Genomic DNA, 15,303 nt, shown 5'->3' with positions numbered 1-15,303 from the left:
TTATCACTCATTTCCAGGAGTTCAGCTATCGTTGTTGGATCCTAGATAGATTAAAATTTATCCCAGCAAGTTGCATGTAAAATTTCATTGTCAGTATTTGTTGCTTTAAAGCTATGTGGTTTGGGGACTGTAGATGCAAGTTTATCTTCTAAAACTGAATCATGGTGTGCACACGTACTTTATACCCACAAGTGTGCCCTCCTTGGGGTCAACTAATGCTTTTGGAATGCTGCGATGCAACTGGTTTTCTTTTCTGTAAATTAGTTTGCTTAGATGCTGGAAGAAGCAGCGATGCACAATTATGGTATATGTTACACAGTGTAATCCAGTACTTCTCAGAGAGATCCAAAATAGCCCAGAGTGGTCTAGCTGTCCTATATGGTTCTTCTGAAGCAGGATGAAGGAAACTTCAGTTTTTTATGTTTTCAATGTAGATATCAAAAAGGTACAGGCAATAAAGACCTGTGCAGGTTTATTATTTTTCTTTTGTTTAAAACACCAGAATAGTTTGTGTGTATGCCAGTTTTATTTCTTTATTAAAATAAGTCACAAAAGACTTTTTTCCCCAGCCCCATTCATGTATTACTTGTCTGAAGGTTAATATGTTTATCTATATTTCTGTAGGAATAAATACCGGAAATACAAATCCCTCCATATATTAAAGTGCTTTTAAATATATTGTCACTGTGGTTTTTGTGAAAAACATGCTTTTGACCTGTTAACAGGTTTATTAGTGGCAGTAGATTAGACGATGCAGTTCCAGCTTTAATAAGGAGAGAACTATACTTACTTTGTATTAAAGCTGAGATTTGTTTTTCTTTATCTATTTTGGGATTGTATTCTGTATCTTTTAATGCTGCAATAGCATTTTTTTTAACATCATTCCTTAAACTACTGAAACCATATGTGTGACACTTCTCTTTTGTTTTGTTTTTTTCTTCCCCATAAACAAGTCTTACATAGTCTTGAATCTTAGTTTTCAACAATTCTGTGCTCTGGCATATACCTTGCATGTTAAACATTTGACAGGACATTTAACTTTAAACTGTGTTTTTACCTTTCAAAGAAGAATATTAGCTCACATCTTTTGAAATGAAATTCTATGTCAGCAGAAGCTTTTTATCCTGTGCGAAGGATTTTAGATTCTGTATCAAAAGCATTGTTAAGGCTATGGGATTCTTTGCATCTAGTAATGCAAAATATTCCACAAAAAAAAAGATATTTTATTTGCACAAATGAGTGAGTTTGGTGCATGTCTGATGGTTCCGGGATCTCACCTTCAAGTAAGCTTCCTAGAGCACAGGCTGCTTGAAGAAGCAGCATCTTCTATTGGAAAGTTCCGATACTTTGGACTGTATTTCATCCTGAGGAATGTGCAGCTATGACAGTTTGAGCTTGAAGCTATTTTGGTCTCTGCTTTGACTCTTTCTAGTAACACTTAGTGTTTTCCCTCTCTGTGCATGTGTTCTTTTCTTGCAAAAAACAACTGTTTATGAAGGGTAGTTCCAGAAACACAGTGATGAGTTCTGCCTTTTGTGAAAATCCCTTTCTTTGTTGCCTTGGAAGGAGTATATCAGTTCCTAGCATGTACAATAGCCAGAAGCACTAGCATCCTTCAAATGTGTTGCTTGTAATAAAAAAGTGAGAGTAGTTTCATTTTTAACATCCATCTTGCAATGCTTTTTTAATTTAACTTGCATACAAGTTAGGTATGTAGGAATGTTGAAGAGGTTGGTACCATTTGAGCTTCCTAATCTCTGACCACTAAATGAACTTGATTTTGTGGCTTCTATTACAAAGTATTGGAAAGTGTGAAAGTAAATCAGAACTTGTACCAATAATATGAGGGGTGGCCTTGCTGTGGTACTTGCAGCCTGGATGCTACCAGAGGATGCATTCCTAACTTCAGAATATACTGGGTTAGCCTGAGGTATAAAGCATAGCGGAAATGCCTATAATGTCTCTATAGTTTCCGGTGGATGAAATAATTTTACACTTAAAGTGTATATTCATTCATACAGTGAACGTTAGTTTCTGATTTGTTTTTTTCTCATGCCTTTGTGAATTACAACAGGACTCTATCAATCCTACATGTCCAGATGTTCAAGATACTTGTTTGAATGTGCCAAATTATGTTGGATGCATATTATTTTCAATCAAAAGTTGTCTTTGGTATTACCCTTCAGGAGAGGAATATGTTCTAGGAAATTTTTGTAACTACTTTTCTTGACTAGACTTGGAAATATTTTAGAACTAAGTTGTGTTTAAGAACTGTTGGCTAGTAATTTAAAAGTCATTGTGTTTACAAAGCATTAGGGTTTTAGTGGGAATGTGTGACTTTCCAGAGTACTAACAAAATGAGATATTTAGTACACAGCCACAGGGTAGAGTAAGATACAGCAAAGGGGTGGATGGCTGGAAGGATAACTGGGGTGGAGGTGGAAATCACTTCAACAGATACTGAAAATATTTCAAAACTATTCTTTGCCTTGTTTTGTGGAGGTGCAGTCACCTTTTCTCATGAGCTAAACTGTTGTTCTGATTCCCACAAACTAGAAAAGGGCAAGAAATCCAAATAACTTCTCAGGACCTGAAAACATGTATAGAGGCATATAATGTGTATGCCCTTAGTGTTGTAGTGGCACCTGAGCTCTGAAGGTAAAAGGTTCGGTCTGGTTAGTACTTGGATGGGAAACCGCTTGGGCATACCAGTTGCTGCAGCCTCTGCCTAGCAAGAGTGCAGTCTCCATCCTTGGTGATATTCAAAATTGTGCTGAACAAGGCCCTGTGCAACCTGCTGTATGACCTTGCTTCAAGCAGGGAGGCTGGACTAGGTGATCTCCAGAGGTCTCTTCTAACCTCAGTGATTTTCTATGATAACTTCCCCTTGAGACGAGATTAACATGGCATCATTGAGATTATGCTTTGCAGATCACTTAATGTGTTATGCCCTATGTGGAAGAACAGAAATTTTGTTAGAGATCATTGAAAAGGGCAAGGTAAGGAGTCTGTGGAGCAGAAAGCTTTTAGCAACCTTAGTGTTGGGCGAACACTTTGTGCCTTCTCTAGAAATCTGAGGCTGCGTTGTCATGTTTGAGAGGTCTTTTCCCATTTAACTTTATGGACTTACTGTGTACTGAACTTTTAAGCTATATAATAGCTTTAGAGTTGTCAACTCTGTTTCTGTGATGCTACTAATGAACACAGAATATGTAAAGCCCTCCATTTCTCCCTGGGAGAATTACTGTGCACCAGAAGCTGTATATAAGGTGTGAGAGTCATTTGGGAACAGTTTTTAGAGAAGACTAGTTTGTTTGGGAAGATACATGATAATTCTTGTTATTTTTGGTGACTTATACGTAAGATATTGTGGTTAATCTGAGACTGAACTTACACGATTATTAAAGCAACAGATGTATGAGAACAAACTGTCTTTAGATTTAAAAAAAAAAGCTTGGACAAGTTAGAGCTCACTTGGCTGTGCTTAAGAATAGAGCTGTGTGATCTGTGAAGGCACATTACTAAAATATCTTTAATTTCTTCTCTTAAAAAGATTACTTTTCAGCTCTTAGTATTCTGTGTTTGAAATTCAGCATGTGGAAGACTTGCAGAGAAACTAGTATTGGCCTTCATGCCTAAGGAGAGTGTGAACCCACAAGCTCACTTGGTTGGGAATAAGTGAAAAGTCTTCTCACAGATAACCTTTGAAGCTTTGCTGGATTGTAAGAATGGGTTTCCTAGTAACTTGGCACTAAATTTTTATTTACCGAGGCTAAAAGAGAGGGAACATGAGATTTGAAGTTTCACCTGGCTCTGTCTAGCCTTTTTGCTAAAGACTGTCTCCTATTTCTGTTTTGTTGAGTTGCTCTGTTGAAAAAGGAATTGGATTCTTTCTTTCTCAGAATGTTCTGTGTACCGGAGGCTCTAAATATTTTTTTCTAAGGAGACTGCGTGTTTTAACCTCTGAGAAAGAAATTATGTGAAACAGACTTGTAATTATAAATACTATTACATTTTCACTGAGTATGGTGTAGGTAGGTCTGGATAATGTGAGTTTGATGGTCTTCCTAAAGGCTTCAGAAACCTGAGGGGCACTGGATCTTAAGGTGGCTATTATAGAATCAAAGGGAAAGAAATTGAGAGAGACACGTGTTCTTGGTTAGTGGTTTTTGGTGTTTGTTGTGTGAGGTGTATGGTGGTTGGTTTGTTTTGTGAACTTCAGATTACTTAAATATACTTGTGTACTAATTAGTTTGGGAAGATTATGTAGACTTCCTCGTTGTGACTGATCACTGATTGCTCAGTAGTAATGTTGAACTAGAGTAGATCAAAGATTAAGTTGACACAAGAAACTGCTTTCTCATTCATCTTTACTTAGCAGTCTTGGAAACCTGCAGTCTTGCTATAAACAATTACAACTTGTTAGCTCCTTGCTGTCTGAAATTATTGAATATTATATATTTTAACATTATCTAATAAGTTAAACAAGTAATATTATACTTGGTAACTAGAGGTGAGACTGAAATCTGAGGTTGAATTTTTATCAATAATGTTATTTAGGAATATGAAGCACGGACAGGAAGAATGTATAAACCTCCACCCCCATCAGCAAGACGTAAAAATATTGAATTTGAACCACTCTCAACTACTGCTTTGATTCTGGAGGATCGACCAGCGTAAGTACAAATCTGCTGTGGAACTGATGATGACTGAATTTGTTACATACGCTTCTGATGAGCTAAGCTTCTCAAGTCTTACCTGAAAGTATCATTGTATTATTCTGTCCCAGATAACAGACTAACAAAAACCTCCAGGAGAACCTTTAAGTATATTATAGCCTATATGAGGAATTGTTTCTCACTGTAGTGGGGCCACCAGTCTGTTACCTACTGTATATCACAGCTGCCTGTGACAGTGCTGTGGGCATCCTTAATCAGGAAAATTCGCAAAGACTTTTATGGATTTCTTCACTGCCCTCTCAATGTGCACTCTCTCTCCTTCCCCCATTCTGGAAACTTCATTTCCTAGACCAGGTGCGAAGACAGTGGCAGTTGTCACTTCAGTAAACCTGGACTTGCCTTACCAGAAGAGTTTGTTTAAAAAAGGAAAAAAAAAAAGTATTAGGTAGGTAGCTGCAGGAGTGGGAACTGTCTTTGAAACACAAGAAATACCTTCCTGTCACTAGTGCTGAATGCTCGTTTTTTATCTGGCAACTACAGTTAAAGGCTTTGTTTGCAGCAAGATGATCGTGTTCACTGAAACTGTTCCTTGCCCCTGTTTCAGTTGTTTTTGTGGCTCCTTAAAACTACAGCTGAAGGCAAGGCAAGAGCAGAAGATGCAACAAAAACTGCATTAAGTACAGATAAGAATAGTAATGAAAAATGGGTAATAAATTGGTCAGTATTTTTAGCTGTACAGTCTTAGCAACTTGAAGGAATGAGGAGGACCTGCTGACTAGGAGTGCGTGCTGTGCTGTAAGGAAAGCAAAGGGACCAAAGCTTTCATATTTTACTGTGAGAAAGCTTGTGATAGCACTGTTAAATGCTTGCTATAAGCAGTTCGAATTGGGAAATCTGAAATAGAACATGTAGTGTTTCCTTTGATACTCTCTGTAGTGGTATATAAGCTCATTCCATGGTGAGATGGAAATATATCGAATAAAGGTATGGATTGCTATTATTATTTTTGAAAAAATACAGTATTTCTTTTACTATAGGGTGGATAGTCAGATATGCAGTAACTGGTTTGCTGATGCTTTTCTGTACTTTCAAAATATCACAATTTACAAACTAACATAAATGTAACACAAATGACACTTCTACTTGTTTCAAATTGGGGTGCCATCCCAAGTGTGTAATGTATTGCCACAGTCTCATCCTTGAAAATGTATACTGTTCTCACTTCCATTTGAAATATTAATACAGTTTGGGTGTTTTGTTTTGTTGTGGGTTTTTTTTTTCCTGCTTGTGCAAGAGGAGATGGAAAGCTTTTTTTTTTTTTCATATTAAAATGACAAAACTGTCTTCTGTTTATTTTGAACCGAAGTAGACTAGAGATGAGGTAAGAGATCGAGACCAAACATTGTGTTTAGATTTGCTTTGGAATTAGTCTGCTTGGTCAAAAGAAGTGTGTGTTTGACAATTAGGGGATCGCTATGCAGCCAAAAACCAAACACATTTTAAGCTGGTGAACTTGTAGTTCTGCAGTAAGATTCTTTAGCTTTGACATTAACGGGGATCTGTCCTTTCATCCTTTGGCAGACCTGTCTTCTCTTAGGAAGGCTTTAAAGGGCTAACTGTAATGAATAAAAACCTTTACCTTTCATTAAAAATACATCATCATAGATTTCAGATGGACAAATGGAGTATCAGTATGCAGGTATATTTAATGATTAAAATTTGCCTGTGCAGAAATGCATTGGAATAAATATCTGGATAGAATATCAGTATTTCCATTTTCTTACTTCATGCAAACTTCATTTGAGCATCGTTCCAGCTTTTCAACCAATCTAATAACCCTGCTTTGGAAGCTATAGGAGGACTGAAACAGAAGTAGTAAACATCTGGTAGGTTTGAATGAGTCAGTCTTCTACTGCTGTTACTGAAACACTGGTAGTGTGACAACCCCAGAGTTCACCTTAGAAGCCAAATTAAAGCCAGTTTTGAAAAGGTTCAGAATGTCATTTGTATGTATTGAATTCAGGAACAACTTGTTTTCAGAAATCTTCCTGCCAAATCAGTGGAGGAGGCTTTACGTCACCGACAAGAATATGATGAGATGGTGGCAGAGGCAAAAAAACGAGGTATGTTAAATGTGCAGCAAAAATAAAGTAATTCCTGGCTTCTAGGCTAGTAGGTACAATCAACAACAACCTTGTTTAATATCTAGGTTATTTTCTAGTACACGTGTGCACACAGCAACAGAACTCAGTTATCAAATTGTTTTCTTATTCCACCACAGTGAACACAACTAGGTTCAGAAGTCAGGTTAACCTTTTCTTTAATTTTTAAGTAGAAACTTGACGATGTTTTTTTAACTACTTGTGTAATGCGATCAGCTAGAAACTTTCTGTGTACTTGGACTCTTTTTCAAGCTATGTTGCTGCAGTTGCCACTGAGAGCCCAAGTATAATAAAGCTGACTACCTAAAGATCTGGGGTTTTTTTTCAGGAATTTGAGATAAATTATAGTGTGAAGACAGATTAAAACTTCGTTTTGTTTCCAACCAGCTGTACCTGTGTGAACCATCCTACTCCTGATAGATTTTTTTTTTTTTTTTTTAATTAAACATACCTATAGCATCTGGTACTGTGTAGGTCTTTGAATAGTTTGTTGAAGGGACTTCTGTATTCTTGTGCCTAGTATCCAGGGAATAAGCTATTTTAAGAATCCGTGCTGCATGTTGTACTTGGGCTGTTGTCAGAGTTACAAGCTTCTGAATTGATTGAGCCTCTATGGATCTGTGGTAACGTACTCTGAAAGATGTAATAAGAATTTCAGGCATTTGACAGCTCACTTCACTCTTGTGTTGTGCATCTTACAAGGTGTGATTTGTGGCCCGTGGTCTCTTAACTGCATCTTTGGAGGGTCAGCCATGTGTGGTGTTTTAGTATGTGTGCCTTGGTATTTATTAAATTAACTATTGCTACACACAAAGCTTCAGTAAAAACTTAATGAAGCTGGTCAGCTGTATCAGTTTACCAGGGATGGCATGTTTACTCTATTGACGTGTTTAATGCATCCATAAATAGAAAATGCCTTGCAATTTCACAGTGGTTCTAAGTGATGTCGAGATAGCACTGCTCCGTCTTTCTTTTAGCCTTTTTAATAAGAGGAATCTAGAAATGATCCTCTTCTAACAGAAGGCAGAATACTTTTCTCCTGTTCAGCATTGAGGCTTTGTCTCAGATACTCAGGTCCTCTTTCCAGAAAAGAAAATATATAATCCTTTTAGGTGGAAAAATCATTAAAATTGTAATAATTTTTAAAATGGACATAGAATTGCACTTCTATATAATAATTTGATCTATAAGAATTCCTGATTAGTCTAATACATAAGGTTTTGGTAGAACATGCTGTGAAATTAATTGCAGGCAAAACAGTGCTGATGATGTGCTTGCTTTTCGGTCATTCTGTGTACTGCAGAAAAGAGTGCCAAGAGTTTTCTAGCCAGATTTTTGCTTGTTGAAATTGCTGTGTATTTGAATAACTTAAAGATGGCTTAAATTAAAAAAAAATCCTGTGAAATACACCTACAATCAACAGAAAATAGTACCAGCTAGTTCCTGCACAACTGTAATTTACCCTTGATATCTTTCAGGCATCATCTAAATAATTAGATAATAGCTGACTTATTTACCCAATACCTTATATACACTAATACGGAATTATTGACATGTTATGCTTAACAGAAATTAAAGAAGCACATAAAAGGAAAAAAATAATGAGAGAGCGTTTCAGGCAAGAAGAGAATATCGCTAGTGCTATGGTGATCTGGGTCAATGAAATACTACCTAACTGGGAAGGCATGTAAGTAAAATTCTGTTGTGTAAATGAGGCAAGGCTGGCGTGTTTCTCCTTTGGAAACAAAGGAACCACATACCTTATTTTCCTTTTCCTTTCTTTTTTTTGTCAAGAAGTCAGTTTTTGTTGCCGTGATATAGTGAGAGGTCATTACAGAGCAATATGAAATGTGCTGTTTTTCCTATTTCAGGCGTGCCACCCGAAGAGTTAGAGAGCTGTGGTGGCAGGGATTACCCCCAAGTGTACGTGGCAAGGTCTGGAGTCTAGCTGTGGGAAACGAATTAAATATCACTCCTGGTATGCATTAACAGATCACATCTTAATGCAAAATTAAGTTGGCTATTTTAAAAGAAAAACTTAAACCTTTGTTAAAAACATATAAATGAGAGTGTATTGGCTTTTATTTTTTAAACCATTGGACCTTATATCCTCGTAGGTTATGGAAACTATTCCAAACCTGCTTACAAAAACATTTCAGTCTCGTAACAGTTAAGGTGATGCTCCCCCCCAAAAATATTTTTTATATTTAATATTGAGAATTTGTAGCTTTGTTTTCTTAAGCAGGTGGAAAGGGGAATTGCTTTATTTCATAACTAATTATTTTGATGACCTTGAAGTGTTCAAACCTATTCACAAAAATAAACATCTGAATTATTTAAGACATGATTTCCCTCTTGTAATTTGCCTGTTCACCATAGAAGAAAGCAAAATACAGTACACACTGTAAAACTGGACATAGAAGAAAGCAAAATACAGTACACACTGTAAAACTGGACATAGTGGCACTCCAGTGGTTAGGGGTGACCATCTAATAGATTCTCCCCCTACCCTCTGTGGCTCAGATGAAACCAAGCAATAAAATCAAAGCCAAGAATACTTTGTGTGCTTTTGTTTTGGATGGGTGCTTTTCTTATCTGTTCCTTTGGTTTTGTTTTCTTGCAGAACTTTATGAAATCTTTTTGTCAAGAGCTAAGGAACGATGGAAAAGCTTCAGTGAGACAAGTTCTGAGAATGACATAGAAGGTGAGATCTCCTGAATGCTTGACAGCCTCTTATTCACTGTTACAAACCCAGAAAGTCTCACAAGTTCAGCTGCAATTGCAGCATTAGGAATACTGGTTAAAAGACCTCTGGGGCATTCCCTACTTAAATGTTTGTTTTCTTATAACAATTCAGTGAGTGAGAAACTTAACAGTATTTACTATATCAATGAAAGATGCCTTTAAATATTGCATGTGCTAGTTCACTCTCACATGAATGTGTTTTCCTCTGAATTCCTGAAATGCCAGGACTAAACTCTTCTGAAAATTTTAGATCAAATACAAAAGAAGAAATGGAAAATTAAATTACAGTATGTGTTGTTGCTTAACTCTGCTTAGATAATTCTTATGTTGATATCAGTTCCACGATTTTGGAAAAGAAAAATAATATTCTCTGGTTTTTGATTGTGGAACTGAAAGGTAAAGAATATATAACATAGTACACATTTTGGATCCCACTTGGGTTTCCCTGGAGGAAAGGCTATCTGGGCAACCATGATCAATTAAGTGGAGATGTTAGCACGCTTGTATGTATAATGGTGGTTTATCACTGGCATATTGCTGTCTCCTGTCGCTATTCTCTCTGTTCAAAATAACATCAATTATGTTTTTAATGGTAGAGATATCCTTGTTATAAACATTAACTCCTTGTGGTATTAACAGTTAATTTTTAAAATGCTGTCTTATGTTATACTGTCAGCACCAACTGCTATATATATATATATATATGTATATATAATTTTTTTTTGAGCTTGTCTATTTTTTGGGAAAGAAAATGTCATTGTAATGCAAACCATACTTTTTTGTTTGCACTTGCTGTAGCCTGTCCTGATTAATTTGCCACTTTAACTGTAAATTATTCATGTCATCTTTAGGCAACCTCTGTGACTCATCTGAAACTTGTATTAAAAAAAACATGTGTGTATGAGACTGTAAATATGCTTATCCTTGGAAAACACATTTGCAGTCCCCCTTGGTTTGTGGGGTGGCGGATTGTTTTTTCTGTTGTTGTGGCTGTGGGGGCCTGAGTGTGGGGGAAGGCTTAGGTAATCTGTTTATTTTGGAAAGGTGGTAGTTCTGGGTGGGAATGAAAAGGGGAAGGGTTCAATTTGATTATGTCAGATGTTCTGGGAAATGTAGTAATAAAGGGAAAACTTAGAGTAATAGGATTTTCATCTCTGGTTGAAAAGTAACCCAGCTCACTCTGCTTTTTACTAATCTTTGGTAGCAAAATCTGGAAGATCAGTTATTTCAGCCTCATTTAACATATTGAGTCATTCTGAAGGTTTTTCCTGTTCAAATATCTTTAACACACTCTTTTGGCAGATAAAGATTAAAGCATATACTAAATGGATACTGTCCCAAATGAAATAATCCCAAATTAACTAGTATAATACCTGTTCCTTTTGAGAGAGAAAGGAGGGAAGCAGCAGTTCTTGAACTTTTTATTTTAGATTGTTCTTTCTCTGTAATAATAATCACCTTCTTTCTCCGAAATTCCCATAACGCAACCTGCAACAGTCCCACTCACTCCTGAATGTAACTATCTTAGTTTTAGGAGGACTGGACAAAAACACTGCTTTCCAGGCTTTAGCAAAGCAGGTTCTGTTTAGCCTGTTCATCAGACTCTGCAGTCTTCACTTCCCAGGTGGCCCTTGACTGCTTTAAGCCCTCTGAAATAGCCAAGTGCCATGTGTATTTTTCTCCTTGCTGTCACTAGTATTTGCATCATATCCCTTTGTAGAGGGCAGGGTAGAGATAACTCAAGGGCCAGCTGAATTTCAGTGAATGTCACCTTTTTTCCTTGCATTTGAGGAATGCCACTCCCCCTAAGGATGCAACAAAAGTCTGAGTCTAATGAGAGCTCAGAAATAATGTAACTCCTGCAGATCATAACTGTGTGGTCAATTCTGGAAACTTCAGTAAGGTTGCTCTGTGTATTTTAGTGACCTTCAGTAAAAGCGAGATGTGAGAAAAGCATGACTTCGCAAGTCATCTGCTTGACTTTGCAGGTGAAGAAGTGCTAGCTTCTTGTGATAATTATGTAATTAATCCTTTTATTTTTTTCTAGAATATGGAGTATATTTCAATGTTGCTGGTTGAAATAAGCCACCAAATGAGCTGATTAGGAATGAAAAATTTGAGAATTGAGATGTCACTGGCTCACATTTAGATCAAGAGCAGTATTCTCTGTGTCCTTGCATGGACTCAGTAACTGAAGTCACAGTAGAAGATAAGAAAGAAAACAGGGGTTTGAGGACTGAGCTGGGCAAAGTTCAAATGCTAGAGAATGCAGGGCCAGTCTGGGCCTGGACAGAGCGTGATACAGAAGGAAAAGGTAACTTGTTATTTTAAAGTCTGAATGGTGTAAAGGTGACTTGCAAAACAATGAGTAGACAGGTAGTAGTTGCTGATCGTTTCCCTCACTTTCTGGAGCTGATGGCCTACACCAGGTATCAATGGGCAGCTTCAGCTCTTGACGTGCAGCACTGTAGAAGTGCACTCCAAGAATTTGAACTAGGTAACTTCTCCTTAGATCCTAAAAGTCTTTATGTGCCTATGGCAGTTTTATTCTGAAGTCTGTAAAATTTATCAGTTTTAATAAGTGTTGGCTTTTGCTTGCAGATGTGGGTGCATCTGTTGCTGATCGTGAGGCCAGTCTGGAGCTAATTAAGTTGGATATATCACGCACATTTCCATCCCTGTATATTTTCCAGAAGGTGAGATTTCTGTAACTTCAGTTATGACAACTGTAAACTTCTGAATAGTTAAACAAGAAAAGAAACCTGGCTGGCTAAATATTGGAATGGTTTTTAGAAACTATTTGTATAAAACAACAAAAGTAGAATTAGTTATTTTCACCACACAACAGCAAATAGTAATATTTTTTTTGTGTGAGAATAAAGTAGGGACACTTTGATGGATTATAACTCTTGGAAAAAATGCATGTGGTTATTAATATTCATGAAATTACATGCAAAATTAGAATATTCTCACTGCTTCTAGTGAAATCTTGGTTTAGTACACATTTTCAGGCTTTTTGATTTTTATATAGATGGACTATATGCATACATGTGTGTATAAAATAGCATTCACTGTTGTAATACAGTAACTTGTGTTATTAAGAATTAAATCACCTGCTGTTTCTGAAAAAGAAAAACCAACCCTGGATGTGTACCAGATATCCTCATTTTCCATTAAGTACTGATGTCTGATGAATTATTTCATAGGATTATTGGTCAGTTACTTTAACATCTCAAAACCATACATGGTAATGCATAGAGTAAAACCTAGTATTATTCTAGATGTGAACAAAGCAAGAATTTACTGGCTGACTTGTATTTTAAAGCAGTGGCTTGTTGCCTTCCTCTATTTATAAGGTGATTTTGAAAAAAACTCTTCTGTCTACTCCCTCTCCTTGTATTAGGGTGGTCCTTATCATGATCTCCTGCATAGTGTTTTAGGAGCATATACATGTTACAGACCAGATGTGGGATATGTAAGTATTTACTATAAAATGTTTATAACATGTAAATAAACATAGGATGTCATGTATTAGAATGTATTAAATAAGTAGGTTATCTAAACTTTACGCTACTGGCACTTAAAAAAGTCAACTTTGGCATTTTTTCATTTCATAGCAGTTACAGTGATGGTAATTCTTACAGACAATGAAATAGCTGAAAATGTACTGAATGTCAAGAGTGAGTATATTATCTGGCTTGCATGGAAAATTTTAAATGGGTGTGTTCACAAGGCGTTGTAGTTTTGACAGACCCACAGTACAGACAGAAAAACCCAAAATGCTAGTGGACTTACAGTGAGACCTCGGCCTCTTCTGTCCTATTGTTGCTCCTACTGCTGCCATTTCCACACTCACATTCTCTGCTTCACTACCACATGTCCTAAACTCCAGAAAATCCTTATTGGTGTTGTCAAAAGTTAATCACTTCAGCTGAGTACAGTGAAAATAAGATTGTTTACATCAAACATTACTGTGTGTAAAAAAAAAAAAAAAAAAAAAAACAAACCACAAACACAAAACCACTAACGAAACCCACCCATAAGAAATTGGCAAGAATCCCACAAACCAGTCAACTAAACCTAACATTGAATGGTGTCAGCTTACAGAAGCAGTTAAATAACAAACAGATGCGTTTTTCTTTTTGTCTTTCTAGCAGTAGCTAGGAATACCTTTCACAAGCTCTAATTGATTCTCAGCTAAAAAGAACTTGAAGACTTTTAAGTCTGATCCAAGTAACAAAACATTACTTTACACAGGGTGTGTTTTCCTGTAAATCAGGCATACTTGGGACTCTGCCTCAACATCTAGTTGGTTTTTCATGTTCAAATGTTTTTCAGCCCTGAATACTGTCATCTGTGACCTCATTTTCAGAGACCCTCCCACGCTCTTTAAGTGAGATTACAAACTCTGCAGTTCCCAGGGTGGAGTTTTAAAAGGAAAAGAAGTAATTTTTCATGGATAGGTCTTCTCTTTTTCATGAGGAACACAGCTAGCCTGGATATTGCTGATTATAGATTTTTTTTCTTTTCTTTTAACGTTAACATGGCAGTAAATTTAATCTTATTTCCACACCCATCTGTTGCGTAAAAATGGAAAGCTGTGGAACTTTTATCCCTAGTTGGTTAAAATACTAAGTGCATTTTTTTTAATGCATAAATGCCTAGAAACAGCAGAAGTTGCATTTGAAACATCGTTGCAGTCAAAATGGGCAAAATTATTTTTATAATATATAAGTATTTGTTATTTCTTGTAATAATGACTATTCAGTTCATCAATTAACAACTACAAGAATAATGCTCTTCACTTTTATTGCAGGCTAAAGTGTGTTTGAGAGAGTAACAGTGGAAAAATGTAAACATGCGTTGTAGCTAACCACTTAAAAGTGCTTTTGTGTATGTGAACAAACACTGTTTGGCAAGTGGAAGTCTATATATTGACTGTTCTGAAACAGAGCTTTGTCTCAATTCCAACATATCTGTCTGGGTCTAAACTGTCCCATATGTGAGGTTTTTCTCCATGTCTGGTTTTCCCATAGCTTAACAATGAACTTAAGGCAAAATTTTGTCTTTTATGAGCTTTGTGTACATCCTGTGTGGTTTTTAATTTCTTACATTCCAAGTCCCAATGACTTGTGATCATGAGACCTCCCAGAACTTCCATCAGTCACCCAAAACTGCCATCTGAAGAAACACGCTATGTCTTGCCGAAATAGAATTGTCTGCATGCATAAACATTATTTATCCGTATTATTTCTGTTCATCTGGAACTGTTATGCAATGGTATTTTATGTATTGCAGACTGTAAATATTTGCATTTCCAAAGATATAAGATGTACTGAACCTACTCACCTAGATTTACCCAATGCTTTTCCCACTTGAAGGTACAAGGGATGTCCTTCATTGCTGCTGTGCTCATTCTCAATCTGGAAGAGGCAGATGCTTTCATTGCCTTTGCTAACCTTCTAAACAAGCCATGCCAGCTGGCCTTTTTCCGTGTGGATCACAGCATGGTATGCAGAGTTTTCTGGTTTTGAACCATAACATTCTTTTGACTTGAAGCATAGTTGATTTATTGGTGACTTCTTTTGTTCTGTTGAATAATGGAGAACTTTAACCTCTAGTTACAAAACTGAGAATACCAGATACTAATCCATAGAACACATCCTACTGTTTAATACTCGTACTTATCTTAAGAAGTTGCATTGTGCTATGTTGAC

General features: G+C 36.5%; 1 protein-coding gene across 1 annotated transcript in view; it reads left to right on the top strand.

Moving 5' to 3' along the window:
* TBC1D12 (TBC1 domain family member 12) overlaps positions 1 to 15,303 on the top strand; it is a 44,621-nt gene that overhangs the window by 25,287 nt on the left and 4,031 nt on the right. Inside the window, 8 exon segments of the mRNA XM_065843337.2 lie at positions 4,561 to 4,676; positions 6,720 to 6,802; positions 8,411 to 8,528; positions 8,713 to 8,819; positions 9,465 to 9,545; positions 12,188 to 12,282; positions 12,990 to 13,061; positions 14,968 to 15,096. Coding sequence (XP_065699409.1) covers positions 4,561 to 4,676; positions 6,720 to 6,802; positions 8,411 to 8,528; positions 8,713 to 8,819; positions 9,465 to 9,545; positions 12,188 to 12,282; positions 12,990 to 13,061; positions 14,968 to 15,096 — 801 coding nt within the window.

This window comes from Patagioenas fasciata, chromosome 8 (assembly GCF_037038585.1).
Source record: "Patagioenas fasciata isolate bPatFas1 chromosome 8, bPatFas1.hap1, whole genome shotgun sequence".
Lineage (NCBI taxonomy): Eukaryota > Metazoa > Chordata > Aves > Columbiformes > Columbidae > Patagioenas > Patagioenas fasciata.
This window is presented reverse-complemented; position numbering and strand designations above follow the sequence as displayed.